This window comes from Hippopotamus amphibius, chromosome 4 (genome assembly GCF_030028045.1).
Source record: "Hippopotamus amphibius kiboko isolate mHipAmp2 chromosome 4, mHipAmp2.hap2, whole genome shotgun sequence".
In the NCBI taxonomy this organism is placed as follows: Eukaryota; Metazoa; Chordata; class Mammalia; order Artiodactyla; family Hippopotamidae; genus Hippopotamus; species Hippopotamus amphibius.
Genome location: NC_080189.1, coordinates 125,947,447 through 125,973,272, shown reverse-complemented (window position 1 = coordinate 125,973,272; position 25,826 = coordinate 125,947,447). Strand labels below are relative to the sequence as shown.

At 38.4% G+C, this 25,826-nt stretch overlaps 1 protein-coding gene across 1 annotated transcript in view; it reads right to left on the bottom strand.

The window, feature by feature from the left end:
- Window positions 1–25,826, bottom strand: part of MYO3A (myosin IIIA) — a 197,314-nt gene that overhangs the window by 130,123 nt on the left and 41,365 nt on the right. The window contains exons 7-10 of the mRNA XM_057732602.1: window positions 13,068–13,144; window positions 8,854–8,999; window positions 5,901–5,966; window positions 2,896–3,051 (exon numbers count right to left, since the gene is read on the bottom strand). Coding sequence (XP_057588585.1) covers window positions 2,896–3,051; window positions 5,901–5,966; window positions 8,854–8,999; window positions 13,068–13,144 — 445 coding nt within the window. The remainder of the gene's footprint in view (window positions 1–2,895; window positions 3,052–5,900; window positions 5,967–8,853; window positions 9,000–13,067; window positions 13,145–25,826) is intronic.

Below are 25,826 nucleotides of genomic sequence, written 5' to 3'. Positions count from 1 at the left end.
TTATTAGCTTGCAAGTAGGATTAAATCTCAGATCCTTCACAGTTCTTGACATTGGACACCCTATACAATATTGGCACACCCCAATCTCTGTTTTTTGTTTGTTTGTTTGCTTGCTTGCTTGACATTCATTCATTTGCTTTGGGAAGGATGGGACTGTGGCAGACCATGGAGCTGTACCAGCACAAACATACAAAGATGGGCATTATAAGCCCACAAGCACCTCCTCACTAGAAACCACGTGTCTGCCTCCTTCTTTGGGGGACTCTATTCCATTCACAACTTAAGTTTTTCCTCACTGAAGGTCTCTCCAGCAAGGCTGTAAACTCATCTAGGCAAGGATTATTATCTCCCCAAATCCGCCACAATCATTGACCATTCATGTGAATAAAGCTTTGTCACTGGGATCAGGATTTGAATCCCTGCTAAGTCATTCACTGCTTGTGCAGCTTTGCACAAATTAATCAGCCTCTGCAAGCCTCAGTCCTACTTGCTGTGAAAATGGGGGGGTCATAAAACATTTCCCTCAGGGTTGTTGTAAAATCACATGATATAGACTCCTAATACAATGTCCTGTGCATAGTAGGCGTTACAGAAATAGGAATTCAAGATGTTAAACTGCAACAGGAATTCAAATACAACTGCCTTTTAGGTCATGACCTACTTTCTACCCACTCTCCCACCTCCCTAAATAGTGACATGCTCCTGAGATGCAACTAATAGGATTCTCATGAAAAAATTTAAATTACAAAAGACTATTCTTCAACTTAACAGTACCATCTACAGGAACTTATCTTAAGGAAATAATAAGAGATTTGTGTACAACTCTGTTCATTAGAGCGCTGTTAGAATTTTAAAAATTAATAACAACCTAAATGTCCAATAATAGGGGATTGTTTAAATCAATGACTGAATAGTCATGCAAGAGAATGTTGCGCAGCAATTTAAACTTCTGTGGTACAGAATGGGAGAAAATATTTGCAAACAACATGACCAACAAGGGATTAATCTCCAAAATTTACAAATAGCTCATGTGGCTCAATATCAAGAAAACAAATCAACTCAATCAAAAAATGGGCAGAAGACTGAAACAGACATTTCTCCAAAGAAGACATACAGATAACCAAGAGGCACATGAAAAGATGCTCAACAAAGCTAATTACTAGAGAAATGCAAATCAAAACTCCAATGAGATATCACCTCACACCAGTCAGAATGGCCATCATCAAAAAGTCTACAAAAAATAGGGGCGGGGAGGGTGGGGGGGAATCTAGGAGGGGGAGCCAAGGAAGGGAGGGAATACGGGGATATGTGTATAAAAACGATGATTGAACTTGGTGTACCCCCCAAAAAATAATAAATAAATAAATAAAATTAAAAAAAAAAGTCTACAAAAAATAAATGCTGGAGAGGGTGTGGAGAAAAGGGAACCCTACTACGCTGTTGGTGGGAATGTAAATTGGTACAGCCACTATGGAGAACAGTATGGTGGTTCCTTACAAAACTAAAAATAGAGCTACCATATGATCCAGCAATCCCACTCCTGGGCATGTATCCAGAGAAAAAACATGGTCTGAAAGGATACATGCACCCCCATGTTTACACTACATGTAAACATGCACTGTTTACAATAGCTAAGACATGGAAGCAACCTAAATGTTCACTGACAGATGAATGGATAAAGAAGATGTGATACATATATGCAATGGAATATTACTCAGCCATTAAAGATGAAATAATGCCATTTGCAGCAACCTGGGTGGACCTGGAGATTATCATACTAAGTGAAGTAAGTCAAACACAGAAAGACAAATATCATATGATATCGCTTACATGCGGAATCTAAAAAAAAATGATACAAATGAACTTATTTACAAAATAGAAACAGACTCACAGACTTAGAGAATGAACTTATGGTTAAGAGGGCAGAAGGGTGGGGAGGAAGGATTGATTGGGAATTTAGAATTGACAGGTACACACTGCTATATTTAAAATAGATAACAAAGACCTACTGTATAGCACAGGGAACTCTGCTCCACATTCTGTAATAAGCTAAACAGGAAAAGAACTTGAAAAAGAATAGATACATGTATATGTATAACTGAATCACCTTACTGTACACCTGAAACTAAAACAACATTGTTAATCAACTATACTTCAACATAAAATAAAAATTTCAAAACATTTATGGTAGAAGGATACTTAAAGACATGGATATTCACTAGTCAGTGAAAGAAGGCAGGCTCCGGGACACATATATTCCAATTTTGTTTTTATATGTATTTCCATTCATAAGATACTAGAAGGTTATAGATTAAAATGTAATGATTGATTTTATGTTGTACACTTCTTTGTATCTTCTAAATTTCCTAAAATAAACATATATACTATCTATAATAAGTAAACATATTCAATATTATAAAAACTATACATAATAGATTGTTAAAAATTAAAATACGAAGTATAAATAAAATATTAAACATGATTTTTTAATATAATTCAACCAGGGAAAATGATACCAAAAAATAAGTGTCAAAAAGTATTTCAAGTGTTATGTTCATTTTTAAATCTCAAATCTAAGATATCTTACTTCACAGAAGAGGCGAAAAATACAAGAAAATATAAGCCAATACTAATCATCTAACAAAGTTTACATTCTTTGTTCTGATGAAGCTGTTTTAAAAAAGCTGCTAGTAATTTTACCAATATCAGGATGCAACTCAACATGTGACATTCACTTTTCATGCAAATACTGCCTTATGTCCAAACTGCAACCAGGAAACTTAAATCATTAAACCAGAGAGTTCTTTTCTCACATTTAACAACCATCCCATTATAAAACTGTCAGACTCTTTAGGATGATCTTTGGATTTTGGAGTCAAGATGTTATTTGATTACCTGGCCTTTTCTGTGCCTCCCGTGCATTGATAAATGCCAATAAATTCCGTGAGTTGTTTTTGCAACACTGCATCTTTGCCTTCAACTTGAGTAATGAATTTATGCTGTAAAAGATCTGACACTGTTGGACGCTTTTCATAATCTTTAGTCAAGCACCTGCACTGGCAAAAAGGAACATGCAATTATTAGATAAGTTAGAGTTTTGAATTTATGATTCAGAGTACTAAAAACTCCTCTAACACAATGGAAAGATGTTCATCGATGCTCAGCCCAGGAAACATATCTCAAAAAAAAATGTTAAAACTGTAATATGATGGATTAATGTCTGTGAAAGTGCACACATCTCTGAGCGATTATGCCATAGTGATACCAACTTCCAACTAAATTCCACTTTCCTAGCCTCCCAGCCAGCATTACTGCAGAATGATAATTGAACTCAGTCTTCACTGCGAAGTCTCCTTCACAAGTCAGTAGCTAAAGATAAACAACAATGCAGTCATTACAGTTTTAATGCTTATCTAAAATTAAAACAAACTTCTCAGGTTCCTTTCACTAATGCTTTTAAAGGTTTCTCAATTGATCTATTTCTTCCTACGTGATAAAGCTGCTAACCCATCTGCGAGGGCTTACATGCTAAAGATGTTTAAATCCTACGTCAGTGGATGTCTTTTGAGGTCCTACAGCAGATGTATGAATGCGTATCACACCTCTTGACAGGATCAACCAGGTGTGAGCACCTGAAATGGCATCACAGGAGGAACAGTGGAACAAGCACTGGATGTTTAATCAGCTGTCTTCAGCTATTTGGAAGAGGGATTAGACTAGTTTTCAGTCACAAGGGACAAAAAACCTAGGATCGATGGGTGGAATGAAGAGAAACACAGATTTCCGGTCATTATAAGGGAGAACTTTTTGACAGTCAGGCTTATCAAAGATGGAATGGACTACATTGGGAAGTAGGATTATTTTTATTAGGGGTTTACTGATTGGATAGCCCCTCGGCGCATACGTGCAAGAAGAGTTTACCTTCTGGATATCCTGGCAACCCTGTGGTTCTGAGCATCTACGATTATGAGAAAACTGGTCAGCGCGGAGCTGCCATTTGGGGATAGAAAAAAAGAAAAAAAGAAGAAGGAACTCATGCCTATCCTGAGCTGCGCCATTTCTCATCTGCATTGTTAATCCTCCTGGGGAGAGAATTTGGCAACTTAGTCTACTGGGCTTACCTAAAAAATATACTACCCAGGGATGCTAAAAGATGCTAAGGGATGAGGATGACAAGGTCCGAAAATAAGAACAAGTGTTCTTAGTTTTCATTCGCCTTTTTTTTTTTTTTTTTTTTCTTTTTAAAGACAGCTTTATTGAGGTTCAATTCCCACGCTGTAGAATTCGTGCTAAGGGCACAGTTCAAGGGCATTTAGCACATTCACAGTGTTGTACAATCATCACCTTCGTCTGGTCCCAAAACATTCTCATCCCCACAAGGAGACCCCGCCCCCATGAGCTGTCACTCCCTACCCCCTCCCCAGATCTGGCATCTCTCACCCAATTCCTGTCTGTGGATTTGCCTGTTCTGGACATTTCTTGTCAATGGAATCACACACTGTGTGTCCTTCTGTGTCTGCTTCTCTCACAGTTTTCATTTGCTTGAAGAGAATATGTCGATTTCTGCCACCTGCAGCACTTGTATCTACGTACTGAGTTTAGTCACACAGGAGATTATGTTATTCATGTAAAACCTTATCAGATAGCTGATATGTACCAGCCTCTCTGCTAGACGCTGGAGTTACCGTGACAAGTAAGGCACATTCAGTGCCCTGGAGTTGTTTACTGGCTAGTGAGGGAGAAAGACCTCTAAACAGGTGGCGAAATAAAAGAGGCAACGTTACCAAAGGAAGAGGAACAAAAGGCAGGGAGAGCTCCCGGAGCAGAGTCCTAAGTGCCTAGAGGAAACCAGGAAATGTTTCTCAGAGGTGAAATTGTGTGGAATACGTCAAAGTCACCACGTTCCATTGAGGAGCCCGGGGGAAGGATGGGGCATGACTATGGATCCTGGGGAGCCCTTCAAAGCTGCCAACAATTCTCCTAAGAGGCCTGTGAAACTCGACTGCAGTTTATTCAATATTCTGCAGCACACAGTACATACTCAGTGATGACTAGTTAAGTGAAAACTAAAAGAAAAAACAGATTGTCGATCTTCCTTGTGTTTTCATAACCCTTAAATAACTCTCGTCTTTATAGAAACAAACAGATATTCTTGGTGGGAAAACCCGCGATATCAGTACGGACAAGGATGACTGGTTCCTCTACTTTTTTGCCCTTTTTACATTTTCAGAGTGAAGTTTGACACATCAAAGCTTAATGACCCCTCTCTCCCATTTACAACCTACAGCCATCCCTTCCCTTATTTTCTCAAGGTGAAGTCATGATAAAGATTGTGGAAAAAGTTCATGGACAGATTTAGAAATGGCTGACTCATAGCTTCTGCTCAAGTGTCTGAAGGCACTGCCCTTGGACTAAATATCTGTCAAATTAAAAGTGAATTTCAAATGTGTAAGTGTTTTATCTGTATGATTATCTGACTCACCAAGTACAATGAAAACTCCCTAATTGTGATGACAGTTAGAGATGCAGGTCAAAGAAGGGGTAAACAACACACTGAATAGATGATGGGTGAGAAGGTGGGAGATGCTGAGGGTGGGGCTGCAAAGGGCAGGTGGACTGAAGAACGGATTCGTGGACGATGCAACATCCGCAGAAGCACAGCTATTGATAAGTGAACGAACGTGACCCCGAGATCATTATCGGAACAATAATGAGTTCACTGAACATTCAGAAGACGCTACAAATGCTTGTTTTGAAGAAGATCAGGCAAACCTCTGGGGCTATTTCATAGATAAGGAGGAGAATCAGAAGTCTGGAAGAAATGTTACACAAGGCACATCTTAAAGCTGCAGCAGGACGGGATCTCTTCGGTTCTTTTAAAAGACTCTCTTGTTACTCACTTGCTGATGAAGTCATTGAATTCTGCTGACCATATCTCAGGCTGCCTCAGTTTGGGGGGTGGACTCCTAGAAAAATAAGATACAAGGTTGGATGGTATACGTTGGTCAGTCAGGACAAAACTAAGAGGCAGAGGCGGCCAGGCTAATGCATTACCGCATTCAGAGTCTGGCAGGTATAATCAAGCATTACCATCATTCTCCAGTTCAAAGACAGATAATTAGTTATTAATCATTCTTTATATGTAATGACAGGCTCCCTGTTTCTCTGAAAGCACTTAATATATGACCCATTTTTCTTCTAGCTGATAATTCTTTTTCTTTGAAAGAATCTTCTTGCTTTGAACAGAGAGCCTAGAGGAAAACATAAATACTTAGCCAAATCGAAACAATGACTACTGGGGAAAAAGATTTTTTACTTTGAGTCCTCCAGAAATCTCTGAGGAATATTCAGGATACACAGAGGTGACCTGAAAGGAGAAGTGTTCAGAATTTGGAAGAAACTGCAGGGGAAAGAAGCCTTTATAGTAGAATGCCTTTACGACTTGCTCTGTTGTTACTGGGTAGATGGCCAGAAACAAGGTTACAAAAGTAAGGAACTGGAAAATACGATTCGCAATAAAGCTCTGAATGCCGCTTAGAAGATTTTGTTATTAAGTCCTTTCATTTTAAGCTGAACAAATCTTTCCTTTTTTGATATGTTCATGAACACAAAGGAACGTCATTTGAGGATGGGGCTGACCTAACAGTGATCAAGCAACACCAATCAACCGTGAGAGCTGAATTTGCTCAAGTGCTGCTTTATGTTCATTCCAACAGCTCCTTGTTTTCGTTAGTGGGATGGAAATACTTTGTCTTCAGCTCTGCACTACTCCTTAAATAGCTTATAATGAAATTAATGTACAGTCTGTACAGGCTCATTAAAGAAAAGTGCAGCTCTTCATCTACCCTAGATCATGCCTGAAGCTCATTTTACAGTCCTTAGGACTATTTGAAGATTGCTGATCTGCACATTGAAAGAAATAATTCTTTTCTCCAATGATCTTGCTTTGCTTCTTGTTCTCCTGAAAATTTTCTTTCTAAGAGCTGTATTGGTTTGCTTTGAGTATAACAAGGTTTTGATGATTTTAGAACATTCACAACTGGATAGCTCTTCAGGTCCCCCTTTTTTCCTAATTATGTCTATGGTCATTTAAACTCTAATTTAAATGGCTCAGGAAGAATAGTGCTTCATCTTACTACTGAATGACAGCAGGAATTAGGATATACAGATTTTGTTTGTTTGTTTTCCTCAAATTTAATGAAATATCTTAGACTTGGTATAGAGCAGGTTTTCTGCTCTTTCTTTTTTTTGGCCACGCAGCAAGGCATGCAGGATTTTAGTTCCCTGACCAGGGATAGAACCTGCGTCCCCTGCAGTGGAAGCGTGGCGTCTTAACCACTGGACTGCCAGGGGAGTCCCTCTGCTATTTTTTGTAATCTTGTTTTCCCACTTACAAAGTAACCAATATATTTTACAAACAGCAAGACCTGAGAGATACACCTGAGATACCTGAGAAATTGTTATGTAAAGGATGATATATATGTAAGGTATTATAATTCAGAACATATAGACAGGACAGAAAATTCCAAGGTAAAGTTAAAAACAGAATCAAGTGCTTTGGTCTTATACTAATTGAATTACATGCCAAATATTCCAAACAGATCTATTTGAAAATGAATAGGTCATACTGGCATTATTTCTTTAGGACTGGAACCCACCCCTGACCAGGGCTTTGTACGTATGATTCAACGTTCTATAGGCATTAGGACCACATAATTTATTTAATAGAGAATGTGGTAACAAACTGTAACATACCTTACCTCTCTGCCCTGGACCTCTGTCACCACAGGCCCTCTCTGTGCATTTCATTAAAATTTAGGTACCAGGCAAAATCCTTAAGAAAGTCTTCAAAAGACAACACATTTATAACAAAAATAGCCTTTTTTTCACATCGCTTTTCTGAAATATTGAGGAACTAAGCAAAGCATATACAAACAGTATTTAATTAGTGATAAGGCAAGCAGAAGAAAGTCTGTCAATACACATATTGAAGGGGAGAAGTCTACATAGGAAAATGCCTTTCTAGCTCCAAAGGGTATTCTAACTTTAGTGTTTTATATCTATATATTCAAAACACTAACATATTAAAATCATTATTATTTTATCAATAAGTTTTATTTCTAACTTTCTTGATACTATTATTTTAAAGCTCTAAACAAAAGGAAGTCTTAGCAAGTAGTAAAAAATTACTAGATTGATAGAGTGAAACAAAGCACATATCTGTTTCACTGACTGTGGACCAGGGAGCCTCACTGATGAATCTGGGAGTGGATCAAGAGTGGCAGGAGCTGTTGTTTTCTGAGCTCAAATCCTTGCCAAAGAAGAAAAGACACACTGAGTACCAAGGAAAGCTCTTTTAGTTAGACCAGGGAAATGAAACTACAGAACAAAAAGAGTGTCTCGTAAGAAGCAGAATGAGGACTTCCCTGGTGGTGCAGTGGTAAAGAATCCGCCTGCCAATGCAGGCGACATGGGTTTGATCCCTGGTCCGGGAAGATCCCACGTGCCATGGAGCAACTGAGCCCATGTGCTGTAACTACTGAAGCCCAAGTGCCTAGAGCCCGTGCTCCACAACAAGAGAAGCCACCACAATGAGAAGCCTGCACACCACAATGAAGAGCAGCCCTTGCTCATAGCAACTAAAGAACGGCCATGCACAGCAATGAAGAGCCAACACAGCCAAAAAAAAAAAAGCTCTTAAAAAAAAAAGAAACAGAATGATATTCCAGGCCACTCTGCTCCCAACCTGTTGAAATATATCTGGATATTTCCATGAGGAGCTTCACGAGCACTCAGTAGCTGGAGGAAGAAAGATGGGCTGCAGGGACTGGACCCAGTGTGAGAGCCCCTGACCTTGGTATTTTGAAGAGCGCTCTCATAGGATGCAGGTCAGCTAGTGGGGGATCTCCATCCCCGAGCTCGATGGCCGTGATCCCCAGGGACCATGTGTCACATCTGGCATCGTATGTCGTATCCAACTGCTGTTCACATGCAATCACCTAGTAGAAAATAAAAGAAAGGTGAAGTCTGTGACTTTAGCAAGCACATAGAAAATGCTTAGAATAATGTGTACGTGTTCAAACTGATGAGGTTTGAGAGCTCCAAGCAAAGGCAGTAACACTGGAGAGTAAAAGCTCAAATTATAATTAGTAGCCATAGTTTTATTCTGAGGACAGAGAATATCTTGGCAAGATTGCAAATATAAGGGAAGAAGCTTATGAAAAAATATTTTTGAAAACGCAAAACAGAAAGAGGACCGAAACGGTATCCCCCATGGGAAGGGATGGGATCAAATCACAACTAACACTTGTGCAACAATAGGCACTCGATAAACATTTGATGAGTGAACACAGTTGTTCATCTTGGCAAAGATAAAGAACACATCTTTAACAAATACAAAGCAACGGAGGTAAAGAACAATCAGCTTGAGAGCAGCCTAGTTAAATGGCCTTGATCTTTTCTGACAACTAGAAGACAGGAATGAGACAGGTGTGGAGAAATGCAAAAAGGCTTATGGCATTAATAAGAGAAAAATAAACTGGATAAAAACAAACATTGATAAGGCTTTATGAGCAGCTTATCCGGGAGCACACTAAATAGTAAAGCTACAACCAGGTTTTAAAAATTTCCACTAATCAAAGGATGTCATTGAGAGACAAGAAAAAAAAAAAAGAGGGGGAAGCTTTTTTGCAATATCATGAAATAGTATAGCAAAACAATTATTACAGTTACTTCACAATTTATTTCTAAATATGTACATATAAATACAGATGGACTGCAAATAATAATTGTAACATCAGTGATAACAAAAAGAAAAAATTCAACTTTAAATTTTTTAAACTATTTTACCTTTAAAAAATTTCTTTTAATTTTTTACAGTTTGTGAATGTCAACTCACAAGACAAAAACTGATTCGGGGGTGATGGCAGGTTAGAGTTTTATCATTTAACTACAGCACTGTGAAATGATCTGCAAAGTGAAAGAAATCTAAGGTCCTGTCTGGAACAGTATTTCATCTCTCTGACTCCACTGAACATCAAACTTAACACATTAAATAATCCCTATGTGGGCGCAGTGGGTGAATTTATACTCACTTGCCCATGACATTCTTGGTTTATGCCTGCCTCCCTAGAGTCATTATAAACACCACCCCCTTTCACTCTCCAAAGTGTCCTGGCTTGTACCGTAATTGCATCGTCACCTACACAGCCACTGTCTCCCCTGCCCCTTCATCCTGAAACACATGTACTCTAGTTTGGGAAGGATGGCTTTATGTAACTGACAAATGCCACCTTTGAGCTAGAATTTAATTGAAAAAATGTCAAATAAAGAATTGCACTTTTCAACTGATAACTGATTTGAAAAATTTTGTTTACCTTATTGTTTTCTAATTCTTAGAAATTTGACATGAATAACATAGAGCTGGCATATATGTGATGTGTTCACCACCTATGTAACTGATTATTCAAAATACATTCTTCAACAATTCTAGGTAAGTGGAAATTTATTGAAACAAGTTGGAAAATGCTTATTACAGGGAGATGAATATGCACAAAATCTTGAACATATATTTATGTGACAATTTGAAAAGATCACAGTGAATCTTTCTCTTTTATATAATATCTGTTGGTTTGCTGAGTAGGAAAGCACTTTCAAACCCTATTTGTGCTACAGTAGACTTATTAATAATAAATAATGACAGTAAAATGACTGTCTAGTAATTGCATAGGAGTATCAATTTTAATTATTAATTCATTTATTATTCTGGTAATTAAAGTTTAGATAGCTCAAAATATTTCCTTTTACTCATAGAGTGGTTCCAAGATCTACTAATCAAAATTGTTTTTACTAAATGACCAACTTAAAATATAATAATGGCTTTGTTACTATAAATTAATATGTAAAAAATCCAAAGCTAGAGTATTATTTAATATTAAATGTTTAGTTATTATATATTATAGTATTTGTTATAGTAATTATTCATACATGTGGATAAGATGAAAAGCTTGATATTATAGCTAAATTTTATTAATTTCTCATTTTTTAAATTTTTTCATAAGCCTTTAAAACAACAGTAATATATCAGAACAAACTAAAGAAACTCTCATTTGAGATTCTCTCATTCAATTTTTTTATCATTTTTATTTGAGATTCTCTTATTCAATTTTATGTTTGCTTATATGACTATACTTTCTACTTTTATTCTAAGATGTTCTCCCTGTTAAAAAATTTTTGACTCCATTGGAACTTTTAAAAGTTCCTTAAGATAACTCTCCATATTTTACATTACACTTACATTTTAACTTTTCTTTGCAAGTACTAATTGAATTAGTATTAAAATAGGAACAGTAGACCAGGAATTACTCCTCAAGCAAATTTAATTCTATGATTTTTCAATATTAATGTAGTATTTGAATTACTTCTCCTCCCTTCACTCCCTAGGAAGTTGTGGGTAAATAGCAAAGCTTTTCCCAAAGATTGCAGAGAGACTTTTCAAACATGTGTTCTTTACTGATAAACATAATTAAAAGGATTAAAGACATTAATGCTGACTGTGGAGAAAAGATGTGATTCTAGAAAACACTATCCTCAACTACTTTAGCAGTTTCTCTACAACTTTCCAAAGGTGATGGTGAAGAATCTCCTGAAGTGCGATGTGGCCCTAGGCAGGGTGACTCAACATGGGAACCTACTATAAACATAGGTTAATAAGAGTGAATCTGATCTTAAACAAAGTTTGGTGTTTTTATATTTCTGTCCAAGTGAAAAACAAAATTTAAATAGCATTAACTGAGATTCATGCTAAGCAATTAAAAGTACATTTAATGAAAAATTAAGGCTGCAAGTACCGCTGACCCTTGAGAAACTGGGGGGGGGGAGGGGGTTGCACCAACCCTCCCACAGTCAAAAATCCACATCCTGCTACCTCTGCCTCCAAACACAGAGGAACTGATAAATGACTCACCCAAGGGCAGGGAGCTGAAACAGCCTGGATAGAATCAGGACTCAAACCCTAGTTCTTTTGACTCCACATATTGTGAGTTCTGATCAAACACAAAGTTTTCCCCGCACTTACTTAACTTAAAGATCTGTAAAACGGGATTGGGATGAGCACATACCAACTACAAGTACTATGTATAAAACAGATAAACAACAAGGTGCTACTGTATAGCACAGGGAGCTATAGTCAATATCTGGTAATAACCTATAATGAAAAAGACTATGAAAAAAGAACATATGTACGTATAACTAAATTGCTTTGCTGTACAGCAGAAACTAACACAGCATTGTAAATCAACTATACTTCAATTAAAAAAAGGAAAAATCTGTAAAATGAAAATACAGGTACCATATTTATTGAAAAAACAATTGCATATAAGTGGACCCACAATTCAAACCTGTGTTGTTCAGCTGTAGTTTCTCTTTACCTCATCTGACTCATTCATTCAGTCCTTCATTTATTCATAATTTGCTCACAGCCCATTTATTATCTCCCATGTCCCCCCTCACACATGCAAATATGTCACATAAAAACACAACTGGACTTCCTGGTGGCGCAGTGGTTAGGAATCCACCTGCCAACGCAGGGGACAAGGGCTCAAGCCCTGGTCCGGGAAGATCCCACATGCCACAGAGCAACTAAGCCTGTGCGGCGCGACTACTGAGCCTGCACTCTAGAGCCTGCGAGCCACAACTATTGAGCCCGTGTGAGGCAACTACTGAAGCCCGAGTGCCTAGAGCCCATGCTCTGCATCCTGAGAAGCCACTGCAATGAGCAGCCTGTGCATCACAACGAAGAGTAGCCCCTGCTCACCACAACTAGAGAAAGCCTGCACACAGCAACAAAGACTCAACACAGCCAATAAATAAAATAAAATGAAATAAAATAAAATAAAATAAAATAGTAAAGCAAAGCAAAGTAAAATAAAATAAAATAAAATACAACAAAAAAAACACGACTGACATTTTCTTCTAGTATAGTCCAAAAACATATGGAGCTAGAGTATGCATGAAAAGGAAGCTCAGAATGGATCAAATATTACATTTGCCTTCCTCAAAACGCTGACCTCAGGAGCCATCCAAAAGGGCGTTCCTACAGATGTGTTCCGACGGTGCCAGGTGCTGGTGAGCTGCGCAGACACGCCTGGAAGGAAGAGACGAGACTTACTTCTTGCATTCATTACTCAGGTAAGGAGATTCCAACTGCAATAAATCGCTTACAAACTAATACTAAAATTCTGTTTCCTTACAGCTGCCATTGGAGTTGAACTTCACCTTAAAGCATCCTAAGTCAGGATGTCTACACAGCCAAGGTACACAGTGGTCCTCCTATTTTCTATTTCTTGTATCCAAATGTATTTAGGCTTAAAGCCCCATTCCAAGTTTCAGTTCCCTCATGCTGACTTAATCTGCTCTTGATCATACCAACCTCTATATCCTTGAACTTCTAGGTTTTAAACTATTTGTCTGTATTGCATATTCTGACAGGTAGTTATGATTTGAATGGTACACTCCCTCCACTCCCGCCTCCCTCTGTCCACTACTAAATTCTGGTGAATTTGAGAGTGTTTTATATGGTAGTACCCACATAGCAGGTGACTTGTAAATAAAACTATTTTCCATCAATCAACTTGGGACAAATCACACCTGACTAGAAATTTCAAATTAACTACACTTATTTAAATCAACACCATCGAGGAGAGAAAAGATGGCGGCGAAGTAGAGAGACGTGGAGTGCATCCCTCTCCACAGATGCATTGGGAATGCACGGAAGGACGCAGTCATTCCCACAGAGAACCAGCTGAACACCAGCAGACGGCCTCGGACACCAGAAAGGACCGCGGGGAGCCCGACATAGCCAGTAGGCAGGCATCTACGACGGCTCAAAGAGGGTGAAGCGCGGAGCTGTGGCAGACGGGAGGGAGTGAGAAACATACGGAGGGTCCGCAGCACAGCTCAGCGTTCCCGGACCGAGACATCGATCTGCGGCTGAACTGAGGGTCCGGGAGCGGGAGCGTGGGAACCGGAGAGCTGGTTCAGGGTGAGAAACATTGTTGCCAGTAAGGTGAGGGACCGAGAGGACAGGAGGGAGGAGGTCCGCGGAGAGGAGTGCCCGTCCCTGAGAGCTGCCCGGCCATGATGGCGGCTGGAGGCTGCAGGCTCATGGGCGGGGGGGAGGAGCCGCGCGCATAGCCTCTCTCTGTCTTTCGGCGCCTCTGCAACAGGCAGTGGAGAGACGCCCATGGGCCACCTAAGGCGCTCAGGGATAACAAGCCACCCTCAGGCGCTCGGGCGGGGCTAGATTAAAACCTCTTGCAACGCCAGCAGCAGGGAGGCTGCCTAGAGAGAAAAAAAAAAAAAAACAACAGCAACAACAAAAAAAAAAACCCGAGAGAGGCCCAACTCTGAGACTTTCTGTTTACGCCTGAGCCACCGGCGTCCCTCTGCAACAGGCACCTCCAAGCCCGACTGAAACAACAGTGCGCCACTGCTCACCCACTCCCAGGAGAAGGAGCCACTATTGTAGCCTCTCCCTCCCCACACACCGACGCTTACAGATGAACAATAAAGGATCCTCTGCTGGTCACAGAATAACACAAAACAACCCAAGGCAAGGAGAAGGACACTAACAGCTGAGACGCTAAGGAAACAGAAATAGTAGTATCAATACCTATAGAACTGGTCCATTCTGGGATCAGTTCTGGATTTTTTTTTTTCTTTTTCTCTCTCTCTCTCTTTTTTTTTTTTTCTTTATTAAATACGATCTTAGCCCTAAGGGATCCACAAGTTTTATAACATAATTTTTTAAGGATATTTTTTATTCTTTTTTTTTTTTTTTTTGCCTTTTTATATACTTCTATATCTAGCTAAGTTTTTGGTAGTACGGACAATATATCTCTCATACTTTCCTTTCATCCCTATCTTTTATACATTTCTATTCCTTTCTTTTTATTTGCATATTTCCAACCACATTACGCTCTTCTGTTCCCCTTTCTTCCAGCCATTTTAAGTTTATTTTATCTTAACATACTTATAAGCAACACTATCGGTCTGCTCAGACTCCTTGCTCTATTCTCCAGATGACGCACTGCCTTGGTATTTAATATTAGGCTTTTGTCTTTATCTTAGTTCTTAGTACAGTTGTCTAATTACATCCTGAGAATCTCCATTCTCTCTGGTGGTACTCTGGCTCTTTTCTATATTTGATCCTAGCTTACAAAATCTCCCTGGATTAATGTTTGTATGTGTAAGGTGTTATTTGTTTGTTTGTTTGCTTTTGCTTTTGTCTCTGATTTGTTCTGTTTCAGTTGTCAATTTCTGTTGGGTTTCTCTTTGAATATCTGATAGCACACTGGGGTTCTGTCAGGTCTTTCTAGAGCCTTATGTCCTAATGGATTCAGTAATTGTGTGTCTTATACATGTATGTGTTTCCTAGACTTAATATTCGTTTAATCCAATACTTGGACATTAGTCTGAGGCTTGGACAGTCTTCTATAAACACCTCTATTGCCGGGACAAGCAACCCCAAAAGTTTGGACAACCATGAGGAAACAAAGAAACACTATGCAGGCAAAGGAGCAGGAAAAAAACCCACAAGACCAAATAAATGAGGAGGAAATAGGAAAAATGCCTGAAAAAGAATTCAGAGTAATGACAGTAAAAATGATACAAAATCTCAATAACAAAATAGAGAAAGTACAAGAAACAGTTCATAAGAACTCAGAAAAACAAACAGCAATGGATAACAAAATAACTGAAATTAAAAATACTCTAGATGCTATAACCAGCAGAATGACTGAGGCAGAAGAACGAATAAGTGAGTTGGAAGATAGAATGGGGGAAATAAACGCCACAGAGCAGGAAAAAGAAAAAAGAATAAAAAGAATAGAAGACAGTCTCAGAGACCTCAGTGATAACATTAAGCATACCAACATTCGAATTATACGCATCCCAGAAGAAGAAGAAAACAAGAAAGGGTCTGAGAAAATATTTGAAGAGGTTATAGTGGAAAACTTCCCCAACATGGGAAAGGAAATAATGAACCAAGTCCAAGAAGCACAGAGAGTCCCATACAGAATAAACCCAAGGAGAAATACACCAAAGCACATATTAATCAAACTAACGACAATTAAACACAAAGAAAAAATATTAAAAGCAGCAAGAGAAAAGCAACAAACAACATATAAGGGAAAACCCATCAGGATAACAGCTGACCTTTCTACAGAAGCTCTGCAGGCCAGAAGGGAATGGCAGGATATACTGAAAGTCCTGAAAGAGAGAAACCTACAGCCAAGAATACTCTACCCAGCAAGAATCTCATTCAGATTTGAGGGAGAAATCAAAAGCTTTCCAGACAAGCAAAAGTTAAGAGAATTCAGCACCACCAAACCAGCCTTACAACAAGTGCTAAAGGAACTTCTCTAAGTAGGAAACACAAGAAAAGGAAAACACCTACAAATACAAACCCAAAACAATTAAGAAAATGGTAATTGGAACACACATGTCAATAATCACCTTAAATGTAAATGGATTAAATGCTCCAACCAAAAGACACAGGCTGGCTGAATGGATACAAAAACAAGACCCTTCTATATGCTGCCTACAAGAAACCCACTTCAGACCAAGGGATACATATAGACTGAAAGGAAAGGGATGGAAAAAGATATTCCATGCAAATGGAAGTCAAAAGAAAGCTGGAGTAGCAATACTCATATCAGACAAATTAGACTTGAAAGTAAAGACTATTAAAAGAGACAAGGAAGGACACTACATAATGATCAAGGGATCCATTCAAGAAGAACATATCACAATGGTAAATATCTATGCCCCCAATATAGGAGCACCTCAATACATAAGGCAATTGCTAACAGCGATAAAAGGAGACATCGACAGTAACACAATAATAGCGGGAGACTGGAACACCCCATTTACATCAATGGACAGATCATCCAAACAGAAAATAAATAAAGACACACAAGCTTTCAATGACACATTAGACCATCTCGACTTCATTGATATTTATAGGATATTCCATCCAAAAACGACAGACTACACTTTCTTCTCAAGTGCACACGGAACATTTTCCAGGATAGATCACATCTTGGGTCACAAATCAAACCTCAGCAAATTCAAGAAAATTGAAATCATATCAAGCATCTTCTCAGACCACAACGCCATGAGACTAGATATCAATGACAGGAAAAAAAATGCAAAAAATACAAACACATGGAGGCTACACAATTCACTCTTCAAAGACCAAGAAATCACTAAAGAAATCAAAGAGGAAATCAAAAAATATCTAGAAACAAATGACAACGAAAACACAACAACCCAAAACCTATGGGACAAAGCAAAAGCAGTTCTAAGAGGGAAGTTTATAGCAATACAGCCCTACCTTAAGAAACAAGAAAAGTATTGAATAAACAACCTAACCTTACACCTCAAACAACTAGAGAAAGAAAAACAAAGAAACCCCAAAGTGAGCAGAAGGAAAGAAATCATAAAGATCAGAGCAGAAATAAATGAAAAAGAAAGGAAAGAAACCATAAGAAAAATCAATAAAACTAAAAGCTGGTTCTCTGAGAAGATTAACAAAATTGATGAACCATTAGCCAGACTCATCAAGAAAAAAAGGGAGAAGATGCAAATCAACAGAATTAGAAATGAAAAAGGAGAAGTAACAACGGACACCTCAGAAATACAAAACATCATGAGAGACTACTACAAGCAACTATATGCCAATCAATTGGATAACCTGGAAGAAATGGATACATTCTTAGAAAAGTACAATCTTCCAAGACTGAACCAGGAAGAAATAGAAACCATGAACAGACCAATCACAAGTACGGAAATTGAGGCAGTGATTAAAAATCTCCCAACACACAAAAGCCCAGGACCAGATGGGTTCACGGGTGAATTCTATCAAACATTTAGAGAAGAGTTAACACCTATCGTTCTCAAACTCTTCCAAAATATTGCAGAAGGCGGAACACTCCCAAACTCATTCTACGAGGCTACCATCACCCTGATACCAAAACCAGGCAAAGATGTCACAAAAAAAGAAAACTACAGACCAATATCACTGATGAACATAGATGCAAAAATCCTCAACAAAATACTAGCTAATAGACTCCAACAGCACATTAAAAAAATCATACACCATGATCAAGTGGGGTTTATCCCTGGGATGCAAGGATTCTTCAATATACGCAAATCAATCAATGTGATACATCACATCAACAAATTGAAGGATAAAAACCATATGATCATCTCAATAGATGCAGAGAAAGCTTTTGACAAAGTTCAACATCCATTTATGATAAAAGCTCTCCAGAAAATGGGCATAGAAGGAAATTACCTCAACATAATAAAAGCCATATATGAAAAACCAAAAGCCAACATCGTTCTCAATGGGGAAAAACTGGAAGAATTCCCTCTAAGAACAGGAACAAGACAAGGGTGTCCACTCTCACCATTATTATTCAACATAGTTTTGGAAGTTTTAGCCACAGCAATCAGAGAAGAAAAAGAAATAGAAGGAATCCAAATTGGAAAAGAAGAAGTAAAATTGTCCCTCTTTGCAGATGACATGATATTATATATAGAAAACCCTAAAGACTCTACCAGAAAACTGCTAGCACTCATTGATGAGTTTAGTAAAGTAGCAGGATACAAAATTAATGCACAGAAATCTCTTGCATTCCTATACACTAACAACGGAAGAGCAGAAAGAGAAATTAAGGAAACTCTCCCATTCACCATTGCAACCAAAAGAATAAAATACTTAGGAATAAACCTGCCTAAGGAGGCAAAAGATCTGTATGCAGAAAACTTTAAGACATTGATGAAAGAAATCAAAGACGACACAAACAGATGGAGGGACATACCATGTTTCTGGACTGGAAGAATCAACATTGTGAAAATGTCTGTACTACCCAAAGCAATTTACAGATTCAATGCAATCCCAATCAAATTACCAATGGCATTTTTCACAGAACTAGAGCAAGAAATCTTACGATTTGTATGGAAATGCAAAAGACCCCGAATAGCCAAAGCAATCTTGAGAAGGAAAAATGGAGTTGGTGGAATCAGTCTTCCTGACTTCAAACTATACTACAAGGCCATAGTGATCAAGACAGTATGGTACTGGCACAAAAATAGAAAGGATGATCAATGGAATAGAATAGAGAACTCAGAAGTAAGCCCAAACACATATGGGCACCTTCTCTTTGACAAAGGAGGCACGAGTATACAATGGAAAAAAGACAGCCTCTTCAATAAGTGGGGCTGGGAAAATTGGACAGCAACATGTAAAAGAATGAAATTAGAACACTTCCTAACATCATACACAAAAATAAACTCCAAATGGATTAAAGACCTCAATGGAAGGCCAGACACTATAAAACTCCTAGAGGAAAACATAGGCAGAACACTCTATGACATCCATCAAAGCAAGATCCTTTTTGACCCACCTCCTAGAATCATGGAAATAAAATCAAGAATAAACAAATGGGACCTCATGAAACTTAAAAGCTTTGCACAGCGAAAGAAACCATAAACAAGACTAGAAGGCAACCCTCAGAATGGGAAAAAATAATTGCCTATGAAACAACGGACAAAGGATTAACCTCCAAAATATACAAGCAGCTCATGCAGCTTAATACCAAACAAGCAAATAACCCAATCCACAAATGGGCAGAAGACCTAAATAGACATTTCTCCAAAGAAGACATACAGATGGCCAACAAACACATGAAAAGATGCTCAACGTCACTACTCATTAGAGAAATGCAAGTCAAAGTCACAATGAGGTATCACCTCACACCAGTCAGAATGGCCATCATCACAAAGTCTGGAAACAACAAATGTTGGAGAGGGTGTGGAGAAAAGGGAACTCTCCTGCACTGTTGGTGGGAATGTAAGTTGGTACAGCCACTATGGAAAACAATTTGGAGGTTCCTTAAAAAACTACAAATAGAACTACCATATGATCCAGTAATCCCACTACTGGGCATATATCCAGAGAAAACCATAATCCCAAAAGTAACTTGTACCATAATGTTTATTGCAGCACTATTTACAATAGCCAGGACATGGAAGCACCATAAATGCCCATCAACAAATGAATGGATAAAGAAGATGTGGCATATATATACAATGGAATATTACTCAGCTATAAAAAGGGATGAGATGGAGCTATATGTAATGAGGTGGATAGAACTACAATCTGTCATACAGAGTGAAGTAAGTCAGAAAGAGAAGGACAAATATTGTATGCTAACTCACATATACGGAATCTAAAAATGGTACTGATGAACTCAGTGACAAGAACAAGGATGCAGATACAGAGAATGGACTGGAGAACTCGAGGTATGGGAGGGAGCAGGGGGTGAAGGGGAAACTGAGACGAAGCGAGAGAGTAGCACAGACATATATATACTACCAACTGTAAAACAGTCAGTGGGAAGTTGTTGTATAACAAAGGGAGTCCAACTCGAGGACGGAAGATGCCTTAGAGGACTGGGGTGGGGAGGGTGGGGGGGACTCGAGGGGGAGGGAGTCAAGGAAGGGAGGGAATATGGGGATATGTGTATAAAAACAGATGATTGAACCTGGTGTACCCCCCCCCAAAAAAAAATAAATAAAAAAAATAAAAAAAATAAAAAATCAACACCATCAAAAGAATTCGTTCTTTTCCTTTAGACAAATTATACACAGAAGGATTACAGTGAAGAGGTTTAACCAAATATTGCAATCATGTTATCCCATTAATTCCACCTGGTTGGATACCATAATAACTGACTCAAGAAAATCTGGAGTATAGCCTGCCTCCTCACATTTCACACTTCTGCTCCTCCAGCTGCAGGTGCTGCCTCCCTTGATCTGTGCTGTACTTGATGGGTTTTCCCCAAATCATGGACTTTAACTCCCTGATGTCCCTGTTTTGAAAAGTACCTCCTGGGTGTCACATTTGTTTTAGGCTTTGGCTGTTCATCTTATAAGCCACGTAGAACAAAGGCACTAATTGAGGTTTAAAATTGGATGTATTTGATTCCTCCAAGATGATACTTGACCTTTGTCATGATATTCACAGGCCATATTCAGCCAAAAGGGCATTTCACTGGTGGAAACATACTTGAGCAGAGGGCTAGGCAGTATGTTTTGGTTCCATACTAATTTCGTCCCTCAAGGAGCTCCTCCACCTCCACCGATGTATTAATCTTGGTCTATGTGGAATCTTTATCCATGACCATCAAATTTTGTCCTTAAAAAAGCTTATCATTCGACAGAAAAAAAATCCTCATGAAATCATTTTTGAAATTCAAAGGAGATTATCTAGTCTGTGATTGAAGGTTCTCCCTTGAATATTTTCTAAAGGATGATCAGAAGAAAGGGAATAAATGCTTAATACACATTTCTCCCCAATGCATCCTCTATCTCTATCTCTGCTCCAGATATTTTATCTTTTTGAAAAACTAAATGTAAATCTAAACATTTTATCTTATCTTTCTATGAATTAAAAGTAGGAATGATTAAGCTTGAATTTTATGACAGCACCAGAGTACAGTAATTTATTTATGTAATGAGGAAAAGTAAATGGATTTTAAAAGAAATTTAACTTAAAATCGATTATAAATCTACTAAAATTTATTCTCAGTGTTTCTAATTATTTATGAAAAAATGAAAACTGTATTTGACCCTTGGTGAACATTTTTGTTTCAATTTCATAAAGATAGTTTAAGAATTCAAATGTCATTTAAGCAAAATGTAAAGGGGGTAGAAAAAAAACACAACTGAGTAAAATACCTAAAGTATTGCTCCTGGCAAGAAAGTGACACTTTAGACTAATCATTTGATACTCTTTTTTTCTTTCTGGAGATAAAGAAAAGGTGTTGTCACTAAAACTGGCATTTTTCAGCAAGCAGTCATGCCCTGGCATCTGAACGTACAGATATGAATGGCAGGAAAGGGCCATCCTTTCACACCGCACAAGAAATGCAAGGGTGAGTCAAAAATTATCCGCACTCTGGCTGTAGAGTTTATTTTAATTAACTTCTAGAAAAGTCAAAGACATCATTTTCAACATAATTTCCTTGCTTTTTGATACACTTTGTCCACCTGTCAACAAGCTTTCATATTCCCTCATTAAAAAATGTTTTAGACTGAGCTACGAGCCACAAATGCAAGCCACTGTCTTCACTTCATCAGATGTGAATCTTCGTCCTTGTAGGGTTGCTTTCAGGGGACCAAACAGGTGAAGGTCCAATGGAGCAAGATCTGGACTATAGGGAAGATGCTTTAAGACCTCAAAATGAAGTCATCGATGACAAACTTAGGTTTCAAAAATTTTGTGCGAGATGGGCACCAAAACAACTCATGGAAGAGCATAAACAGAAGCATTTGGACATCTGCAAACAAAATTTGGAACAATACTCTAAGGAAGGTGAAAGTTTATTAAAGACAATCATTACTGGTGATGAGACCTGGATTTATCACTACGACCCTAAGAGTAAAAGGCAGAGTATGGAAATAGAAACACCCTCAATCGCCAACAAAGAAAAAGTTTAAAAGTCAACCATCAGCTAGAAAATTGATGCTTACAGTTTTCTGGGATTCTCAAGGGCCAGTATTGGAACGTTATCAGGGAAAAGGCTCAACAATCAACAGTGCTTCTTACAATGAGATGCTTATTGAAGAGCTGAAGCCTAAACTTCAGATTAAACACCGAGGACTGCTATCCAAAGGCGTTGTGATCATGGATGACAATGCACGTCTGCACACTTCTGCCCACACTGTCGACACTCTGCAAAAGCTTCATTTTGAAGTGTTAAAGCATCCTCCCTATAGTCCTGATCTTGCTCCATTGGACTTCCACCTGTTTGGTCTCCTGAAAGCAGCCCTATGAGGATGAAGATTCACTTCTGAGGAAGTAAAGACAGTGGTGCATTTGTGGCTCACAGCTCAGCCTAAAACATTTTTTAATGAGGGAATACGAAAGCTTGTCGACAGATGGACAAAGTGTATTGAAAAGCAAGGAGATTATGTCAAAAAAATGATGTATTTGGCTTCTCTAGAAGTTAATTAAAATAAATTCTACAGCCAGAGTGTGGATAATTTTTGACTCACGCTCGTATATTGGGAAGGATGCTGGGAAAAGTGTCTTAGGGGGTGGCATGGGACCCATTGTAGACCATTCAGACTTCTTCTTGGAAATATGAATCTTGAGCGGAGACACTCAGGGAGGGAGGTGACTAGAGCAAGTCACCCAGTGTTGGGGATCTAAGGATCAGCCCAGGTGATGCTGCTCTCGAGGTCCAGGGATGCCACAGCCCTTTCCTAGGAGGCTGGATTGCCCACCTTCTCCCTTGGCTTTGTAGGCCACTCAGTGCCATTTTCAGTAGCACTGCCTAAGTTGGTCAGAGTTAAGTTTCTGTTGCCTACAATCAAGGAACTCTGACTAATACAAGAACCTAGTGACTTTACATATAAAGGAGCAAATTAACAAGGGTAACGGTCAATAATAATGAGTTTACAAAGCCTAAGAGTTATTAGGTTTTATATTCATATGAGATTATACTATATTTACCTATATTAATATGAATTAAGAATTTTTTAAAGCAAATGTTTCGCCTCCAAACTCCCTGATCACACATTTCAAACAACAAGAAAGTTCTGAGCAAGCATACTAGATATAGATATAGACTACTTTCTATATATTTATTGGTATAGTAATATACACATTATGAAATGCATAAAGAATTTTTAAGGATGATATTAAAATAGTAACTATTATGAATATTTCATAATTAGGTATGGATATTTCTGCACGCCAATGATATCTGGGGTAATGAAATACAATGTTAGTGGAGTTTCATATATTTAGTGTCCTTTGGTATCCTGCAGAAAGAATGTTTTACACCTGGTGCCTGTAAACTGAATGGAAACAAAATTCAGCCCAAAATGTAAAGAAGGAAAAACAAAAAGTCTCAAAACAAGTGAAAAAGGAAAAATGCAAGTAGGTAGAAGAAACCCTTGAGTCTGAGAGTACTGGAACATTATCACATTAAAAAAAGGACACACACCTCACTATGGAAGAGTGACAGAGAAAGGTCTTGACCAAATCACATTTGTTGAATGCTTCTGCCATGATTGTTAACTCTCAAGATCATTTTTCCAACACAATCAACTACTTCAGATCTAGAAGGCAACTTAATGGTCATAACATCTAACGAGTTCATTTTCAGGTTAGTAAACTTCAGCTGGAGAGAAAAATGAGTTTCCTGAGGCTAAACTGCATTTTTACTTAACTGCACAAGAAAATCAGCTAAGAAGGTAGAAAAACACAAAATTCTCCTGAAAACGATTGACATAAATTACTTTAAAAGGCAACAGGAATCCAAATTATGAGTTCGGGAGCCCTAGGAAGTAAAGAAGATTAAGAAAATCATCTTGTCCAGAGAGGAGCTAATGGAGTAAGTCACCAAAGTAAATAGTTACATAAGCAACTCAAAGGATGAGATGCCAAAGGTGGAAAATTTCAGGCAGCAAGAGAGAGGATACAGAAAGGAACAGGAGGCCAACAAGAGATCAGAGCTTAAGAGAAAACAGGCTAGAAGAAAGGGCAATAACCCATTAAAAGTCAAAGCCACAGGAACATTAAAGAGGTTTATGTCAACAATTCTTCAGCACTTTGCTTTGATGGGGAATTATCAAGTCCTTCCAATAAGACTTCCTGAGCTGTTTGATGGCTGTACAGCAACTCCGTCCCCAATGGCATAAGTTTTGTTTCCAGGGAGAAAAACGTGCAGGCTTTAGACTTGTGGTGAGGAGAACTCAGGTCTGCTTGGGAGTCAGAAAAAACATCAGATACATGGTTTCCAAAGTGGTTCAAACAGACCACTGCAGGGAACTTGACTTGCTATAATCACAGGACAAGGTCCTTAACATCTCAGGAGAGCAAAGGGAAGAACATGGGCTTTTGTTGCTGTTAAAAGCAAAATACTGCAGGAATTAGAACTGAAATCATAAAACTATAAAATTTTTTCAGCAATAAAGCACCATAAAATTTATTTTAACCATCTAATATCCTCATTTTGTTGGTGAGGTTAAGACAGTGTGATGATTAATTTTATATGTCAACTTGGCAGGGGCATGGTGCCCAGATAGTTGGTCAAACGTTCTGCATATTTCGGGGAAGGTGGTTTTTGGATGAGAATTAACATTTAAATCAGTGGACTCTGAGTAAAGCAGATTACCCTCCAAAACGTGGGTGGGCCCCATCCAATGAGAGAGAGACCTTAAAAGAACAAAGACTGACCTCCACCAGACAAGGAGTTCCACCAGCAGACGGCCTTGGGACTCAATCTGCAGCTCTTCCTGGGGTCTTCAGCCCACCCGCCCACCGTCAGGTTTTGAAGTCATCAGGCCTCCACAGTTACAGGAGCCATTTTCTTAAAATAAATTTCCCTCTCTATATATATACATACACAGCCTGTCTGTTCTATGTCTCTGGAGAACTCTGTCTAATGCAGATTTTAGTACTGAGAGTGGTTCTAGAGGCACAGAATCTTAAAGATGAGTTTTCTAAACTGGTTCCAGGGTTTCTGAAATTGACTCTCAAATCTGATTTGATTAAAAGAAATCAATGGCTCTATTTCCAGGAGTAAAGACAGCACGAATAGTCCAGGGCAGGATGTGGCCACAGAGATACACAAAATATCATCATCAAACACGTGTAATTAAACTCTTACAAGAGGCACAGCTCAGCGTGACCATGTATATGATATCTTCGAACATTTCTGTCAAACGAACGAGTACGTTGAGAT